At 28.4% G+C, this 21,142-nt stretch overlaps 1 protein-coding gene and 1 pseudogene across 1 annotated transcript; one reads left to right on the top strand and one right to left on the bottom strand.

Moving 5' to 3' along the window:
- Positions 1–620: 620 nt before the first annotated feature.
- LOC114936010 (uncharacterized) lies at positions 621–19,797 on the bottom strand. The gene is made up of 16 exons (XM_085488749.1): positions 19,660–19,797; positions 10,977–11,259; positions 10,185–10,370; positions 9,615–9,799; positions 9,349–9,538; positions 8,647–8,967; positions 8,266–8,410; positions 8,024–8,178; positions 6,683–6,834; positions 3,854–4,130; positions 3,068–3,253; positions 2,506–2,690; positions 2,240–2,411; positions 1,539–1,859; positions 1,154–1,298; positions 621–1,066 (listed from the first exon to the last, which is right to left on the bottom strand). Exons 1-16 carry the CDS (start codon positions 19,795–19,797, stop codon positions 838–840), a joined length of 3,270 nt encoding a protein of 1,089 aa, XP_085344875.1. The 3' UTR covers positions 621–837.
- Positions 17,231–17,352, top strand: LOC146720342 (5S ribosomal RNA; annotated as a pseudogene).
- Positions 19,798–21,142: the final 1,345 nt, after the last annotated feature.

Raw genomic sequence — 21,142 nt, 5'->3', positions numbered from 1 at the left:
ACTTGGAACTTGGAAGCATATGATTATAAAACGAGTTGGACTTGGCGAGGAATGATAATTCGTCATTTTTGATGACAATCATTATGAATATCGCTGATAACGTTATTGATAATAATTCGAGACTTATCAAATACGTAGCGCGCAAATATCGATTTTGTATTTCTTGATTATCTTCTCGTTTACAAACTCATACGTCTAAGCCAAAAGAAGATAATGAATAGAAAAAAAAATATAAATTAGTTTTTTTCTTTCTTTTTTTCTCGAAAATTTCCTCACTGGATGAATGGGTCAGTCAAGCATGATTCAATAACAGTATTGTAACAACCCAGTTATCATTTTATAGGACATTAGTTTTTTTTCAAAAACAGAAAAAGGATTTAAATAAAGATACATGGAGAAAAAGAAAGACATTTTATTCTTAAAAGAATATATTTTTCATACGTTTAGGGTTTAATAAATTTTTAACCAAGAATTGTAAAATATTTTTGGGATTACTTTAAAAGTATTAAAAGTAAAAAATATTTGGAAAAATAATATATGTATACAGTATACATATTATTATTCTAAATATTGCATACAGTAAACATATATGTATACTATATCTACATACATATATGTATATACAGTATATATACATATATCTATACCTAAAAACAGATTATGTGCTTTAAAAAAAGGAGGATATTAAATTGAAAAAACAATTGAGCTTTGGTCACCATTGATACATTACTTTGTTTCTCACTGTCAGTCTTTTGTTAGTTTGTCTGTTTTTTGCACCAAAAGCTTCTTTTCAGAGCGATTCAATTTTAGTTAAATTTCTTCATATTTTATCTCATACTATAGGTCTGTGTGAAGTTTCGTGTAGTTAACGAATGGTTCTGTATCAGAAAATTGTTCCAATTTGGTATAACCTTTTAATAATATAAGTCTGTTCTCCCAATCCCATCGTTGGTTTTCTTTAATAAGAATCGTCATTCGAGGTTTTTTATTAATATTTAAATAATCATACGTAGTTCCATTTTTCACTGGAGACCACGTAAAATTAGCTGAAGAAGGTGTTGGATTTCTGCAATAAATGTGTAATTGATTATTATTACGTGATTGTACGATGTCACAATACATATTCGTATAAGAAATGTCAAGTCTACGGTACCCCGTTTTAGCAAAATTTGTCCACATCTGCGTTAAGTATTCCATAATTTTATAATCCGGCGTACCACGTGCAAATGGTAACACACCGAATGTTTTTCCTATATGAGGATAAAATAAATAGCCCAGTTCCTCGAAGTGAGATGTACCTGCAAAATATTGTTACGTAAATTAATTTCAAACGTTGATAATTTTTTCCATACATTACAAGTGCATTATAAAATTTATATTTAAATGTTCTCTAAATCATTTTAATCAAATTTCTTCAGAACTACGTGTGTCTTCTTACAATCATATGTATATAGAAAAAAATTTCACATTTACTTCTTTTCTAACTGTAATATTAATTTGATTCTTACATAGTTCTACTTTAATTAACAACGCAATACCTGAAAGCGGCTTTTGAAAAAATATTTTCTTCACAGGAGAGGTTTCACTTTCGTACGAAAATTTGTACAAGTAAGTCGACTCGTTAATATTAGAATTTATTTGAGTATCAATTGCTTGTATAATGCCTCTATAGATATGCTGATCGCCGATAAAATCAGAAAGATTCTTTATAGTTTCCTCCGACACTGTTTTATTACCAAAATACAATGATCGTAATTCTGGTACCCTGATCCCAAGTTGTAGTAATTGACGCAAAACTCTAGGATATATGGCTTTCTTGAAATCATAATCAATTTCCTTTAAAGTCTCGTAGTTTACCACTGAAACAATTTTTATAACGATTTTTATTTTAATTTTATTTGGTTTTGTTTATTTTAAATTTGATTTGAGTTTTTAATTTTTATAATAATCTTTTATTTAAATATTATAAATAAATATGTAGCTCTATTACGTTGAAACAAAACGGGTTTATTAATAAGTAATTAATAATTTTTTGTACATTTAAAAGTTATATATTGATGAAATCTTGAAACTTATTAATATTGATTAAATTTATTATAACATTCCACGTACATCAAAACACTTTCAAAATATTGCAGATCGCTTTTCTATGAAAATTTTATATGAAACAGTGATTCATGATATACTAATAATTAATAATGTGTAATAATGAAAAGCAAAAGCAAATATATATACTTACGACCGACCACAATGGCATTTATGAAAAAATTGCCTTCCTGGCTATTATATCCGAACATGATTGGCATTTCAATTCCATTACGTAATAATTGCAATGGATTTTCTGGTAAAAAAGGATTCGATGACTTGGAATCCACGGTCGGCGTAAATGCAAGCAAAATATCTAAGCCAATCTGCAAGAACATAATATTCTTAATATAGAAAAATAGTTTATAGTAATTCATCGAAAATTATTATTGCAATAATCGTAATAGAGCGTCAAAAAACCTCCGCTGTTATCAATTTTCTTCCGTCTACGTCTTTCAGAAATTTCAAGGCGTCTTCCAAATCAACAGTCGCATTACCAAGCTTCTGGGCTAACATCAGACCGTTATTGATAGCATCGTCTTGTTCAGTGAAAGCCCAAGGAACTGTCATGACACCACTTTGACATATTGCTTTATGAAATAAACCTGTTAAGTACATAATATAATTGACACTTAAAGTTTAATATGACTTGATCATGAGATTTTTTCATTTTTCCTCTTTGACTCGATATGACACATAAAATTAATCAGCGTGGTTTTAATTTTCAATTCTCAATTTAGAATCGATATTTTTTTACTGAAGGATGTTATCAAGTATCTTCTAAATAATTTTCTACGATGTTTTAAAACGTCGATATTATATAATTTGCAATCGAAATTTAAGTTACAATAAAAAAAAAACCTTATTAAAAATTTTTTTGCTACAGTAAATCTATAAAATTTTTTAATTTTTTTTTTGTGTAAAATGTGTTTCTAATATTCTTAATATATGTATATTAATATCATGTCCTGTTGATTCGTACCTTTAGCTAACGGTGAAATAGTTAGATAGTGAACTATCACTCCACCCGCATTTTGACCAAAAATTGTGACGTTATCGGGATCTCCACCGAATTGCAATATATTTCTTTTAACCCATCTTAACGCCATAACTACATCTTTTAAGCCCTGATTTCCCGGCGCCTTTTCCTCATAAAAATTGAGAAAACCTAAAGAGAGAATGAGAGAAACATGTCGTTAATACGTTTAGTAAAATTTGATATCAAGTCTTAAATATTCGTATTCGCTAGTCATTAAAATAAGGAATATTAAATAGCCGACCAAACTAGCACGAATTAGAATTAATTAAGTTTCACGACGTTTTGACCATGTGGTTGAAATGTTTTTAACGTTTTTCATTTGAAAAAGACCATATCCACATGTTCGAAACGTCGCAAAACTTAATAAATTTTAATTTCTGCTAGTTTGGCCGATTATTTAAAATTTCTAATTTATTTATATAATTTATATAAATATATAAAAATTTCAACGCTTAAATAAATCGATTTCACGAATTTTTTAATTACTTATAATTCGACAATTGTTAATAAAAACAAAATTTATAAAAAAAGTAATGAAACGTTAAAATTTATAAAAAAGTTATGATAATTGATTATTGTTTTGAAATTGGTAGTTTAAAAAAATCATACATACACGTAAATTATTTGGATCGTGGGAAGTAGAATGCGTGTGTATGTGTTTACTTAAAAAAAAGGTAGATCATTGAACGCAAGTAACATAAAATGATTTTGAGCTAATTAATAATGTACCTAGAACACCTAATCTGTAATTCAGGGTGACGAGTACCACATCCTTCCGCATGATATAATCGGGACCGTAATAAAACGAGGTACCGTCTCCCACAAAAAAGCCTCCACCATGTATCCATACCATCACAGCACTTTTCTTTGAAGGTGTTACATCGTTGGTATACACGTTCAAATAGAGACAGTCTTCTTCGCCTATGACAATGTTCGTTTCCATCTGAAGACAGACGTTAGACGAAGCGTCTCTGTTGCTGGACCATGGTTTTGGTGATTGCGGATCCTACAATCAGTGTTTGTTATCTAATTAAAATTTTATAGATGATCAATTAGATAAAATTTTGGAGCAAACTTATATTGACATAGATAATAGAAATATGTATTATTTATACATATTTAAAAAATTAAAAAATTAAAAAATAAAAGTATGAATATATTTTTATATCCTATTTATAATTTACATTTTTTTATAACTTTGTTTATATAAGCAATCTTAAAAACAGAATTATCCGAAAATTATCTAGATAAATCGTCATGTAATTTTATTTTTTATCTAGATATATTTAAAACAAAATAATCTTAATCTTATCTAAAGGAGCATATAAACGACACGTGACTCGTACGAGTCTGGCTCGGGACTTGCCGCGCCGCGAGTCGTGTGAATAGACTTATAGCGCGAGAAGGCTTGGCGCGGCGCGTCTTTTCTGTTGATCGTCGATAAGTATATACGAGTCAAAAGAAACACGTCGCTTGTCGCTTGTCCCGTAAACGCATTCACACAAGCTCGAATAGATTCGTGGTTTGTGTAATGCGCAATGGATTGGTCAAATGAATCAGTAGCGGAATTTTTACATTTGTTGAGTAGATATTCAAAATCTGCTGTTGACATTGTGCAGAAATTTTGGAATTTACCAGAAGGTTCTTTGATTAAATCGTATAGCATGTCGGTCGCGTTATATTTGTAATAAGTTACATAATTATTAAAAATAGTATAAATCATTTGCACGTTTCAAAAGCATTATAAGTGAATATATATAATACTTACATAGTCCGACTTTTATTTAATGATACTATTCACCATCGTCTTCTACGTCTTTTTTTCTTTAAAAAATAATCACCACTCATTAATACGTAGCAAGCTGCTGCACAAGAAATGATGTGTTCTCGTTGACAAGACATTTTTAAATGACAAATGGGTTTCTTTAAAGTTCATACAGCACAACAAGCGGCGCGGGATTCGCGAATTAACGCGCCGTGAGAACAATAAAGGTTTATAATAAGACGGATTTACGAGCTTGCACGAGCTGCGCGAAACTCGCCGAGTCACGCGTTGTTTATTTGCACCTTAACAAGTAACATGTCACAACTGTCCGGAACCGATTTGATTCTTTATCAAATATGTTGTTAAATAAATAAATCTAAAATTTAGATTTTTAAATTCCAAAATTATTTATACATTACAAAATACAAAAATTATTTATTCTATCTACTTAAAAGAGAGGAAGGGAAAGGAAGAGCAAGAGAGAGAGAGAGAGAGAGAGAGAGAAAGAGAGAGAGAGAGAGAGAAAGAAGAAGAGAGAGAGAGAGAGAGAGAGAGAGAGAGAGAGAGAGAGAGAGAGAGAGAGAGACAGAGAGAGAGAGACATGTATGCTATTTTCTTCGTATAATTATTTACGTAATGTAAGGTTTCTGCCATTCTCAATCGCAACATTTTATTCTTATTTGGTCGAAACACCGTGTAAGCGTTGAGAAAGAAAATGTTCCTTCTCAGAATAGCAGTTAAAAAGAATTGACGTCGTTTGAACTTTTCGGCACTCGTTAGAGTCGTTGGTCGAATGCTTTGTTATGCTATTAAAAAATTAAATTTAATCTATATTTACAGAATAAATTATGTATCACAAATTCGAGAGAAATTTAAAAAAGGCAAATTAAAGAAGTTTCTGAATTTGATCCTAATTTAATTATCTGAAATCGAGATTGTTTTGTAATCGCAAACTAAACTTTTATTGTGAAATATCTGATTTTTATACAATATTGTATAATAACACTTGAATAAATATAATTAATCTGAATATATATTATGTAAAAAAATCTTTATAATTTTTTAGATGCTTAAATGCAGAGCATTAAAAGTGTTTTTAAATTCTTTGGGAGAGAATTACTGCAGTTTCTTTTCTTTTTGCCAGTTAATTAATATTAAAAACTAATATTAGGAGAAATAAAATTAACTTGAGGAAACATAAAAATAATCTGAGAAAAAATACTACTAATATTATAAAAAATAACACTAATATTAGGAAAAATAAAACTAATATTAGGAAAAACAAAACTAATATGAAACATATACTATAATAATATTAGGAAAAATAATACTAATATTAGGAAAAATGTATTTTCGGCAAGTTCTAAAGTATTAAAAGTTAATATAAAATTGAGAAATGTTGCGCGCGCTCGTAGCGCGCTTTTGTTGTTCTAGTATTTAAAAAAAATTAATGAAGGAATGAATTATCGATTCATTTGTCTACCTCTATTCGATATGCCTTATATTGCATAAGGTCACGAGTGGATATTATTCTCGTAACTTTTTAAAAGTTTCTAGAAGTTAATAATTTTAAAGAGTGCGTGTTTTTCTATAAAGATAAAGTTTAAACGAAGTTATTACATTTTTCACATTTCTATTTTTTCCAACGTTCGAAAAGTAGAGGAGACTAAGGCTAAATATTACATGAATAAAATGTTACACCTATAAAATTATCCAACAAACAGTTTGTATCACTTGTGAAAGTGAAACATTTAACAAAGATGGTAATATTTATAATCATTCTCTGTACTTACTTGAAATCTGAGATCACCCACTGGAGGTTTAGCATATGATATTCCACGGAAGGCATTGTAAGAACCATAGATGCTTTCCTCGACGATGCCGACTAATGTCCCTCCAAACACATTTACTTTTACTCTGTTCGACAATGCGGCGAAGGATAACTCTGAAAAATTTATGCTCAGGCTAATTTATTGCAAAAAGAAAAAATAAGTATTTATAAATAAACATATATAGACATTTTCTTATCATGATCCAATAGCTGCGCGATGTCAAAATAGAGTTCGTATCTTGATAAACATGAAGACATTATGAATAAATAATTATTTTGTGCGCTACAAGGAAAATTTCGCTCTTATTAAATATATACATTGTAACAGCAATAAGACTACTATTAACAAATTCTTCGATATTGCAAACAAAATTTGACTAGTTGCAGATAAAGAATCTTTTTATTTAACAAAATTAATTTTCTTTATAAATCATTTTGCTATCTGTACAACTAATAAATTTTATTACACAAGATATATGTATGTACAACTATATCAACGAACGGATACTTTTCGATGTCATTCCTTTGGAAAAGAAAAATATAAGAAAAATTTTAAGTGTTACTAAAAGTTACAACGTAGTTCCCTTGTAGAAATTTAACATTAGTAACGCCAATTAATCACTTATTTCGAGTAATTAAAATACTGATATACAGTAATTTAAGTACTCGAAATAAGTGAGTAAGCACTCGAAATAAGAGATAAATTAGTGTTACTAGTGATAAATTTCTATAAGGGTTAGATTTTTATATAGGTATATAGAATTATATATGCAGAGTATCTCAAAATTATATTTTTTAGCAAAAATGTCGAAAGGGATGTCATAATTTTTTCTGTTTCCAATTTTTACCATGTACATACATATATCTTAGTAACTAAATCTTAAATTAAAATTCTATTATAATAAAGAATGTAGTTTTGTTAATATATCATTTTCACAAGACTTAATTTCTTATTTATAATTAGTAATAATGTATAATAATAAGGTATAATAAGGCTTAAGTTATAATTAAACGAAAATCTTAATTTTTTTTAATCGCTTATAACTCGAAATTTATTGATGCCTCAACATTTCTGCCGAAAAAAAATCGTCTCCAAATGATCTCCAGTGACACATCAATCTGTTCTCACTGTCAGTCTTATGCTAGTTTGTCAGTTTTTTGCACTAAAAGGTTTTTTTTCGGAGGAATTCAATTTTAGAGTTAGATTTCTTCTTATTTTATCTCATACTATAGGTCTGTGTGAAGTTTCGTATAGTTAACGAATGGTTCTGTGTGGTGGAAAATTGTTCGAATTTGGTATAACCTTTTGATAATTTAAGTCTGTTCTCCCAATCCCATCGTTGGTTTCCTTTAATAAGAATCGTCATTCGAGGTTTTTTATTAATATTTAAATAATCATACGTAGTTCCATTTTTCACTGGAGACCATGTAAAATTAGCTGAAGAAGGTGTTGGATTTCTGCAATAAATGTGTAATTGATTATTATTACGTGATTGTACGATGTCACAATACATATTCGTATAAGAAATGTCAAGTCTACGGTACCCCGTTTTAGCAAAATTTGTCCACATCTGCGTTAAGTATTCCATAATTTTATAATCCGGCGTATCACGTGCAAATGGTAACACACCGAATGTTTTTCCTATATGAGGATAAAATAAATAGCCCAGTTCCTCGAAGTGAGATGTACCTGCAAAATATTGTTACGTAAATTAATTTCAAACGTTGATAATTTTTTCCATACATTACAAGTGCATTATAAAATTTATATTTAAATGTTCTCTAAATTTTTTAAATCAAATTTCTCCAGAATTACGTGTGTCTTCTTACAATCATATATAGAAGGAAATTTCACGTTTACTTCTTTTCTAACTGTAATATTAATTTGATTCTTACATAGTTCTATTTTAATTAACAACGCAATACCTGAAAGCGGTTTTTGAAAAAATATTTTCTTCACAGGAGAGGTTTCACTTTTGTACGAAAATTTGTACAAGTAAGTCGACTCGTTAACATTAGAATTCATTTGAGTATCAATTGCTTGTATAATGCCTCTATAGATATGCTGATCGCCGATAAAATCAGAAAGATTCTTTATAGTTTTCTCCGACACTGTTTTATTACCAAAATACAATGATCGTAATTCTGGTACCGTGATCCCAAGTTGTGGTAATTGACGCAAAACTCTAGGATATATGGCTTTCTTGAAATCATAATTAATTTCCTTTAAAGTCTCGTAGTTTACCACTGAAACAATTTTTATAACGATTTTAATTTTAATTTTATTTGATTTTTTTCATTTTAATTTTAATTTCAATTTTTAATTTTTATAATGATTTTTTATTTAGGTATTATAAATATATATGTAGCTCTATTACATAGAAACAAAACGGTTTTATTAATAAATAATTAATAATCTTTTTGTACATTTAAAAGTTATATATTGATGAAATCCTGAAACTTATTAATATTGATTAAATTTATTATAACATTCTATGTTCATCAAAACATTTTCAAAATATTGCAGATCGTTTATCTATGAAAATTCTACATAAAACAGCGATTCATGATATACTAATAATTAATAATGTGTAATAATGAAAAGCACAAACAAAAATATATACTTACGGCCGACCACAATGGCATTTATGAAAAAATTGCCTTCCTGGCTATTATATCCGAACATGATTGGCATTTCAATTCCATTACGTAATAATTGCAATGGATTTTCTGGTAAAAAAGGATTCGATGATTTGGAATCCACAGTCGGCGTAAATGCAAGAAAAATATCTAAGCCAATCTGCAAGAACATAATATTCTTAATATAAAAAAATAGTTTATAGTAATTCATCGAACATTATTATTGCAATAATCGTAATAGAGCGTCAAAAAACCTTCGCTGCTATCAATTTTCTTCCGTCTATGTCTTTCAGAAATTTCAAGGCGTCTTCCGGATCAAAAGTCGCATTACCAAGCTTCTGGGCTAACATCAGACCATTATTGATAGCATCGTCTTGTTCAGTGAAAGCCCAAGGAACTGTCATGACACCACTTTGACATATTGCTTTATGAAATAAACCTGTTAAGCACATATCCGCACATAATATAATTGACACTTGAAGTTTAATATGACTTTATCATGAGATTTTTACATTTTTCCTCTTTGACTCAATATGACACATAAAATTAATCAGCGTGGTTTTAATTTTCAATTCTCAATTTAGAATCGATATTTTTTTACTGAAAGATGTTTGAGGTATCTTCTAAGTAATTTTCTACGATGTTTTAAAACGTCGATATTATATAGTTTGCAATTGAAATTTAAGTTAGAATGAAAAAAAAATCTTATTAAAAATTTTTTTGCTACAGCAAATCTATAAAATTTTTTAATTTTGTTTTGTGTAAAATGTGTTTCTAGTATTCTTAATATATGTATATTAATATTATGTCCTGTTGATTCGTACCTTTAGCTAACGGTGAAATAGTTAGATAATGAACCATCACTCCACCCGCATTTTGACCAAAAATTGTGACGTTATCGGGATCTCCACCGAATTGCAATATATTTTTTTGAACCCATCTTAACGCCATAACTACATCTTTTAAGCCCTGATTTCCCGGCGCCATTTCCTCATCAAAATTGAGAAAACCTAAAGAGAGAATGAGAGAAACATGTCGTTAATACGTTTAGTAAAATTTGATATCAAGTCTTAAATATTCGTATTCGCTAGTCATTAAAATAAGGAATATTAAATAGCCGACCAAACTAGCACAAATTAGAATTAATTAAGTTCTCACGACGTTTTGACCATGTGGTTGAAATGTTTTTAACGTTTTTTCATTTGAAAAAGGACCACAATCCACATGTTCGAAACGTCGCAAAACTTAATAAATTTTAATTTCTGCTAGTTTAGGCCGATTATTTAAAATTTCTAATTTATTTATATAACTTATATAAATATATAAAAATTTCAACGCTTAAATAAATCGATTTCACGAATTTTTTAATTACTTATAATTCGACAATTGTTAATGAAAACAAAATTTATAAAAAAAGTAATGAAACGTTAAAATTTATAAAAAAGTTATGATAATTGATTATTGTTTTGAAATTGGTAGTTCAAAAAAATCATACATACACGTAAATTATTTGGATCGTGGGAAGTAGAATGCGTGTGTATGTGTTTACTTAAAAAAAAAGGTAGATCATTGAACGCAAGTAACATAAAATGATTTTGAGCTAATTAATAATGTACCTAGGACACCTAATCTGTAATTCAGGGTGACGAGTACCACATCCTTCCGCATGATATAATCGGGACCGTAATAAAACGAGGTACCGTCTCCCACAAAAAAGCCTCCACCATGTATCCATACCATCACAGCACTTTTCTTTGAAGGTGTTACATCGTTGGTATACACGTTCAAATAGAGACAGTCTTCTTCGCCTATGACAATGTTCGTTTTTATCTGAAGACAGACGTTTCCGTTAGACGAAGCGTCTCTGTCGCTGGACCATGGTTCTGGTGGTTGCGGATCCTACAATCAGTGTTTGTTATCTAATTAAAATTTTATAGATGATCAATTAGATAAAATTTTGCAGCATTCTTATATTGATATAGATAATAAAAATATGTATTATTTATACATATTTAAAAAATTAAAAAATTAAAAAATTAAAAAATAAAAGTATGAATATATTTTTATATCCCATTTATAATTTACATTTTTTTATAACTGTGTCTATATAAGCAATCTTAAAAACAATATTATCCACAAATTATCTAGATAAATTGTCATGTAATTTTATCTTTTATCTAGATATATTTAAAACAAAATAATCTTAATCTAATCTAAAGGAGCATATAAACGACACGTGACTCGACGAGTCTGGCTCGGGACTTGCCGCGCCGCGAGCCGTGTGAATAGACTTATAGCGCGAGAAGGCTTGGCGCGGCGCGTCTTTTCTGTTGATCGTCGATAAATACATACGAGTCAAAAGAAACACGTCGCTTGTCGCTTGTCCCGTAAACGCATTCACACAAACTCGAATAGATTCGTGGTTTGTGTAATGCGCAATGGATTGGTCAAATGAATCAGTAGCGGAATTTTTACATTTGTTGAGTAGATATTCAAAATCTGCTGTTGACATTGTGCAGAAATTTTGGAATTTACCAGAAGGTTCTTTGATTAAATCGTATAGCATGTCGGTCGCGTTATATTTGTAATAAGTTACATAATTATTAAAAATAGTATAAATCATTTGCACGTTTCAAAAGCATTATAAGTGAATATATATAAAACTTACATAGTCCGACTTTTATTTAATGATACTATTCACCATCGTCTTCTACGTCTTTTTTTCTTTAAAAAATAATCACCACTCATTAATACGTAGCAAGCTGCTGCACAAGAAATGATGTGTTCTCGTTGAGACATTTTTAAGTGACAAATGGGTTTCTTTAAAGTTCATACAGCACGACAAGCGGCACGGGATTCGCGAATTAACGCGCCGTGAGAATAATAAAGGTTTATAATAAGACGGATTACGAGCTTGCACGAGCTGCGCGAAACTCGCCGAGTCACGCGTTGTTTATTTGCACCTTAACAAGTAACATGTCACAACTGTCCCGGAACCGATTTGATTCTTTATCAAATATGTTGTTAAATAAATAAATCTAAAATTTAGATTTTTAAATTCCAAAATTATTTAATAACATTAAAGACAAAATAGCAAAAATTATTTTTCTCTATCGACTTAAAGAGAGGAAGGGGGAAAGGAAGATCAAGCGAGAGAGAGAGAGAGAGTACAGGGACATGTCACAACGTCCGGAACCGATTGCATTCTCCTTGAAATTGTTTTGTTAAATCATACAAATCTAAAAGACACTTATTTTTTTATACGTGCGCAATTTGATTTTTTAAGGGGTGAAACCACCCCTTAAAAGAATACGGTTTTTTCTTTAGGATCATGTAGTAATTATTCTGTAAGAGCTTCGACATTATTTCTAAATGGACATCGAGAAACATCATAGTTTTTTGAGAGCAGGCCGCCATGTTATTTTTCTGAGTCATTAAGAAATTGGTACTCTGGAATTACGAGCAATTATTTTTCATTGTACGGGCTAGTATGAATTTCAAATCAAATCTCTATAAACGACTATTATATTTTGTGCACTAACAAGGGACATGTCACAACTGTCCGGAACCGATTTGATTCTCCTTGAAATATGTTGTTAAATACACAAATCTAAAAGACACGTATTTTTTATACGTGCGCAATTTGAGTTTTAAGGGGTGAAACACCCCTTTAAAGAATAACGGTATTTTTCTTTAGGATCAAATATCTGCTAAACTATAAGAGATATAAAGAAAAAACGTACAACAAATTTTAATGGCTTGAAGAGTACTTTAAAGTTATATGAACAAAAATTTTTTTTTTTTTTTTTTTTAAAAAAACCCTCACCACCTAATTTTTTTTTCAAAATTAAAAATTTTGTTTTACCTAATTTAAAGCTTATTTTTTCCAAATTCAACCATGTGTAATAAAGTTATGTTACGAAATATCATTTTCGAAAATTAATTATAAACGCTCCCGTATATACGCTCATCCGTGCTATGTGCGTAAGTAATTACCGTCGAACAATAAAATATATAAAAAATGTTTTTGTATAATTCTTATTTATGTTTTCTATGTATTTATAACTGTGTATTGTGTATATTTAGATTTTTTTAAAAATGTATTTGCATTTTATATTATTCACTCATTATACACATTACAATAATGATATTCGACAAAAAAATGTTTCAAACATAATGACTTCTTGCACCAAGAACATCTTACTACAGCTATATTATTGCAACCTTCGATATCACATTTTGTTAAGTTTCGTCTAAACTAAAGTGTACTGGATTTTCGAATTCGTCTGGTCTTTCATTCGTTATAACCACTTTTAAACCACGAATATTTAAATAAGGTTTGATATCGTGGGGATGACAAATTGATTATGTATCAAAGATTGCAATTTTATTATATTATTTCGTTCATGTAAGTTTATATTACTTTCCAACAGTAAAACCGCATCTGAAATCTTTTAGCAAAATTTTTTCCAAATTCTGAATCCATAAACATCTAATGGTTGTATTTTCATTCCCTGTAGTTCCTTTCGGTATTATCATAGTAGTAATATGTGTTCCAGGAGGTGTTAAATCCGAAATCATATTGGGGCAATGTCCAGTCCATGAATCGATAAGAAGAACGCTATTAGGACCAATGTTTGCGAAAATAAGCTTCTTCTAACCACATTTTAAAATGATCTGTACAAAATATAAATTGTTAATTTAATAGTTTTTTTATGACTCTTATTAAATTGTTAAATAAAATAAGGTTGTTAAAAAAAGTAATTATAAAAGGAAAATACCTGATGTCATTTTACCAGATTTCGATGCTTTTACAATAACATTTTCTGCTTTAAATAAATTTTCTTGTACTCTTGGTCCAAATTTACCATTAGCTTTCTTTTAATACAATAAATAAAGGGGACAACAAATTGCCATTACAGGATATTATGGTTGTATCGTATATGAATGGGTTGTTGATGGATATGGATTGCACGACACCGTTCTACTTTCTTTTCTCCCTGGTTAGACAATGATCTTCCAGAGTGAAGTTCCAATTGGAAACCACTTTGATCTGAATTGTAAATATTTTCAGATCCAAACTGTTCAATAAGAGGTTTTACTGTTTCCAGAAAATCATCAGCTGATTTTTGCAATCAGCAGAATCTTCTAATGTTCTTCTAGTGACAAACTTCGTAACTTTTCTTGAAACAATTCGGTGAGACTTCTTAAATCTTGCTATCCAACTGTGAGATGCTTTAAATATAGGATTTAAATTTCCTATTTCTTCTTGAGCTTGTAAAGCCCATCTTTTTAAATCAATATCATGAACCATGAATCCTGATTCGACAGCTGCAGTAAATTTATCATGGTAAATTTGGAGGATGTAAGATAATTTTTCTGTACGGACTTCCACCTGATTGTATTTGTTCTTCCCATCGCCTTAACTGACGTTCAGATGAAACTCTTCTAAATTTATTTTGTACTACTCTTAGAGGACGATTCCTTTTTCTGTCATTACTGTTTTCATCAGTGTCCCGAAAATCGCCAATACTCAACAGCTCGTCTTTTATAAGAACTATCAAAATTTGTATCATCATTTGAACAATGAGGATGAGAATTTAAACTATCTTCATGCCATGCTTCTTCGTCATCTTCAATTATTTCAAAACTATGTAATTTATAAGGTTTCTTCATAATCGAGATATATTTCTTCCGTTACTTCCACCCCATTATAATGAAAAACGCTATCCAGTAATATTTTTTAAATGTTTTCCTTTAATTCCACTTCTGCTTCAGTTACTGGCGTTTCTGTTAAATATATTGAATTTATTGACACCAATAAAAGTCTAACAACGTTAAGCGGATTGATAATCATATTCAAAGATGTTATATTTTGCTTTCTATTGCAATAAAAGAACAGTTTACACAGATATTATTACAACGAAAAGACTACACCGACTGTGAGAATTATGCTGCTACATGAACAATTTATATTAACTTATCAGAAATACGTCATCACATAATCTTATTTATTATTTATTTTAACGTATTAAAGATTTTATTGTAAAAATTATAACTTATCTGGAACACGTACACATAATCTTATCTTATGATTCATTTAACGTAAGATATAAAATTTGTTTATGCCAAATATTGCGACATTGGTATTCGCAAGATTCAATTAAAAAATAATTTATTATAAAATATAATTGTTTTTAATTTTTATAGAAGAAATTAAATATTAAAGAAATAATAAGAAAGCAGGGGGGTATATTTAAAAAATTCTTATTAATTATATTTAAAAATTTTTTTTTAAATCTAAATATACACAATACGCAGTTATAAATACATAGAAAACATAAATAAGAATTATACAAAAACATTTTTTATATATTTTATTGTTCGACGGTAATTACTTACGCACATAGCACGGATGAGCGTATATACGGGAGCGTTTATAATTAATTTTCGAAAATGATATTTCGTAACATAACTTTATTACACATGGTTGAATTTGGAAAAAAATAAGCTTTAAATTAGGTAAAACAAAATTTTTAATTTTGAAAAAAAAAATTAGGTGGTGAGGGTTTTTAAAAAAAAAAAAAAAAAAAAAAAAATTTTTGTTCATATAACTTTAAAGTACTCTTCAAGCCATTAAAATTTGTTGTACGTTTTTTCTTTATATCTCTTATAGTTTAGCAGATATTTGATCCTAAAGAAAAATACCGTTATTCTTTAAAGGGGTGTTTCACCCCTTAAAACTCAAATTGCGCACGTATAAAAAAATACGTGTCTTTTAGATTTGTGTATTTAACAACATATTTCAAGGAGAATCAAATCGGTTCCGGACAGTTGTGACATGTCCCTTGTAAGAATAACATATCGCACTTATTTTCTAGAATCAAATTGTAATCAGTTTTACTTATATGTATGTATGTTCAATGTGAACTTGCACCTTGAATAAAATATCACAGTTATTTTTCATGGTAATATATTATTACTAAATTTAGATAATATACACTTTACGTATGTTCACTTTGAACTGGCACCTTGAATAACATATCAGTTACTTTTCGTGATAATTTATTATTAGATCGTTTAAATTTTTGAGTGCCTTCTTTTGAACATGGCCTGACCTTTTCATTTTTATGATTTTTTTAGGATTCAAAATTTTTATATTTAGTAGTTCTACACCCCTCAAAAAATGGACTTTGATGGTGCAGGATAAGGAGACTTGTAGTGTCTTTTAAGGTCTTTTAGGGTTTGAACATGGCCGGAGACACTACCCGCGTCTCCTGATAATATTATATTATTTTTATTATATATTATTTTTATTATTTTTATTATTTTTATTATTTTTTTTATTATTATTTTTAAAAAATATTGTATAACCTATATAATTTATTATTGGTTTACACTAATAAATTTTAAAAATAATTTGTATTTTCTGCAAAAATAATAATACACATATTATATATATATAATTAAAATAATTATTATTTAGACTCGGCATTGAAAGGATTAAAGCCTGGTCTACAATAAGTCGTATGTCGGAACTTAACCGATGGTCCAATGAGAAAATTTTTTTTTCGATAACAAAATTTCCTCATTGAATCATCGCTATGTTACAATATCCGATTGAAACATACAACTATTATAGACCATAGACCTAAATAAAATAACAAATAAAAACTTGATGTGCCCGAGTCGAGGCATTTAAAATATAACATAATTTTCTAATAAAAGTGTTTAAAAAATTAATTTATCAAATCGATTTGTAGAGTAATAAATAAGATTTCTGTTTTACGTTATTTTATCTATACATGCAATTGCTTTAAAATTATCAAATTACGTATAACATTTTTACAAAACTGAGAAGATTAATTTCATCAACGGTCATATCACGTTGTTCAAGCACCAGTTCTTGTCCGATCACTGAAGTTAAGCAACGTTGAGCATGGTTAGTACTTAGATGGGGTGACCGCTTGGGAACACCATGTACTGTTGGTACTTTTTTTTACTTTAATTTAAATTATTATCAACAATAATATATATTTTTGGTTTCAATAAATTGTACATACATATTATGTACAATTTATTGAACATCTGTTTATTTGCCTTATAGCATTTTTAATTATTTTCGTAATTTTGCAATAAAACATTAATTTATAATTTTTATTTCTGTTATTTTAATTTTTATTTTACATAAAAAATAATCAAAGGTCAATTTTTATCAAAGTTTACTTTTAATTTGCGCGCGTATAATCTTAAACTAAAAAGCTAAGACAATATGATATATTTGAACTCTGCTGATGAAACTGATGAGTTCAAAATATTCTTCAACCAACTTGCGTCGAAAAATTGTGTACGAATGTAGTTATCTCTGCAGATACCTTTCAAAATTTTCATTTAGAAATTTAGAATTGTCTTTATTATTTAGTTTATCAAATTTCGGATTGCTATATAATAAATAACACTGTATAATAAATAAATTATATTCTAAATTATATTTCTGCATCTAAACATTTTATATTTCAAATTTCTAAGTACGTATAATTAAAAAAAATATGATTTAAAAAAACACAGTTGTAAAGAAAATTGTAAAGCGAGATCTTAAAAAATATATCATTCTCAAACTCTAATATTTAATACACGTATAATTGTAATACTTTACAATTATAATTTTACTTTTCTCCATTTAATTTCCATTTTTAATTACATTTAATTTCTATTTAATTTCCATTTAATGTAATTACATATAATTTTCATTTAATTTAATAATTTCCATGATATATATACTATATATATATATATATATATATATATATATCCCAGCGAGAAATGACCCATCATATCGATGTCTATAATTGACGTCGAAATCATTGACATTACATCGTATCGAAATAATGCTTGAAATTTGATGCTTATTTCGAAGTCTGAGCTCTATAACATTTTAAAGGAAAATATTTAAAATATTATTTAGCGAATTCATCGCCAGATTTTCAAATATAACAGATTTATATATGTTTTTAAAGACATTTGATATTGTGCATTATTTGGATATCAATATCGATGCTATTTCATCTTTTTTTAAAATCATTTTTTTTTAAACTATTATTATAAAATGTAAATATAAATAAAAAATTATGTTCTATATTAGACTTTAATAATGTAAAGATAATTTAATAATAATTACGCATTGCAACATAAACTTTTTATAGTCCCTTATTTTGACATACTCAAAAAAAAAGTTTTTATAATAGTAAAAATGTCTATTCTTAATATTTATCATTTTTTTTAAGAATTATAATTAATGATTATATTAACAAATTAAAAATAAACAACAAATTAAATATTAATATTAATTAATATTAGTATTTATATTATTAATATAAATAAAGATTTGATTATAAAAAAATAAATATTAAAATAAAAAGTAAATTTTATACATGATTATAATTTATATATTTTAATTCTGTTATTCGTATTATGCGAGTATTATAAATCAATATATATGTATATATATATATACAAATATTAGTTGAATTGCATTATCTAACAAAATGACAATTTTTAATCTATTTTACGAATAGTATTGAACACAATGAATGTAAATAAATGAATTTAACTTCCCAGCCAGAAATGATATCGAATCGACGTCGATTCGACAATGAATTGACGTCGATTCATCGTTGAATCAATGCCGATTAGATAAATAGATGTCGAATTGACATCAATTCGAAGTCAATTTTCGATTTTTATATTAAAAAGATCCCAGTGAGAATCATTAGTTAAAAAGACGTCAAATCAACGTCTTTTACACCAAATTTGGTGTTTCTCACTGGGATGGATATTAAAAAAAATTATATATACAGTTTATTAAACCTCTATTAAACTTTTTCGACAAAAAATCTTTTTCTTTTTTATTTCGAAGAAGCAGCATCTTATTGCAAAGGGCAATCTTGTAGAAATCAATTAGATCTACAAGTTCAAGTTGTAATAGTTTAATAATTAATAGTATATTATAATACTGTGGGATCCGCGAAAAAGAATCGGGCCTTCGGGTGACTAGACCGGACTCGAACCCGGAACCTTCCGCTTGCCGGGCGACTGCTCTAACCATTAAGCTACCTAGGCCCTCTGCCTAACCTTCTCGCATCACCCACTTACGCGTTATGGAGGAGTCCCGATCCTACACTCGGCCGTCCTGCATTGACATTCGCCCTCGAATGTCGCCACGCGCTAGTGCCACTGGGTTCTTGGGCCTCTTTCCCACCCCCAGCCAACACCCGCAATCGTCTCTCAACTCGTTTTTGCCTCGTGTAGACCGAATCCTGCCTCCATCCCGGACGAGTCCCCAAATGTGGGATCCGCGAAAAAGAATCGGGCCTTCGGGTGACTAGACCGGGACTCGAACCCAGAACCTTCCGCTTGCCGGGCGACTGCTCTAACCATTAAGCTACCTAGGCCCTCTGCCTAACCTTCTCGCATCACCCACTTACGCGTTATGGAGGAGTCCCGATACTACAATACCTTATCTTTGATTAATACATTTCGACAAAAATCAACTAATAAAAACTGTCAAAAATATTTTAATCCACTTTAAAATATTAGAACATATTACTTTTACTTTTGTAACACATTATTAATATGAAAATTTAATTAGGAGATATGCATCTTAAAATAATTGTTTTCTTTTAAAACATTTTAATTGAAATATGTGATATAATAAAAGGCCAACTTAACGAGCTTATATGCTATTAATTGAAAAATTTATTTATTAATTTACGTCATACTATACAAAAGTTAAGATAAACGTTTCGACTGTACGACAGTCTTTTTCAATATCCTAATAATATGTTAAAAAATTAATTTAGTCATATCGACCTTATTATAAATACAACAATTATGAGATTATATGACGAACGCAGTACAAAATTCATGTTTGTTGGCATGAGTTAGAGCGTCAGATGCTGTTATATTATGTAACGACATTTTTTGTCACGAACATAACACTTTTTTTAAAAAAAATTATTTCTTTTTACTTAACATAATCACAATGTGTACTTTTTTAAAAAACAAATCGATATCTGTCGATATCTATCTCATAATTGTTGTATTTATAATAAGGTCGATATGACTAAATTAATTTTTTAACATATTATTAGGATATTGAAAAAGACTGTCGTACAGTCGAAACGTTTATCTTTTTGTATAGTATGACGTAAATTAATAAATAAATTTTTCAATTAATAGCATATAAGCTCGTTAAGTTGGCCTTTTATTATATCACATATTTTAATTGTATACGAGCCGAAGTTTAATTTATAAAATATATATATTTTAATTGAATATTAACTTACTAATTAAATTTTGAATTATTAATTTGTTAAAATAATTAAACAGCAAAATGTTTTAAAATATTTTAAATAATACATTATACTATCTTAACTTTTCGATTATTTTCAATTTTATTCCATTTTACAAATCAAAATTTTACAAAATCTAGTCAATGCATGTTTTTCTTTCTAACTGAAAAACTATTATATATAAAATCGAAATTACTAAATCACAAATTTAATAATGACGTCCGCTCATAAAGTAAGTACAAGGATAGAATTATAATCGATGTTGTAGAAAAGGGGCAACAATAATATATTTCGAGACTTTCGCGAAAGAATTTTGAGATATTCGAGAATCAATAACATGCCTTTTATATATGTATATAAAGAAGGATATATATATATATATATATATATATATATTTATATTTTTATCTACTAAATATTGCGTAATACAA

This window comes from Nylanderia fulva, unplaced genomic scaffold, assembly GCF_048542155.1.
Source record: "Nylanderia fulva isolate GAGA-0341 unplaced genomic scaffold, ASM4854215v1 Scaffold705, whole genome shotgun sequence".
NCBI classification, from domain to species: Eukaryota; Metazoa; Arthropoda; class Insecta; order Hymenoptera; family Formicidae; genus Nylanderia; species Nylanderia fulva.
The sequence above is the reverse complement of the archived record's forward strand: the minus strand, read 5'-3'. Positions and strand labels throughout refer to the sequence as shown.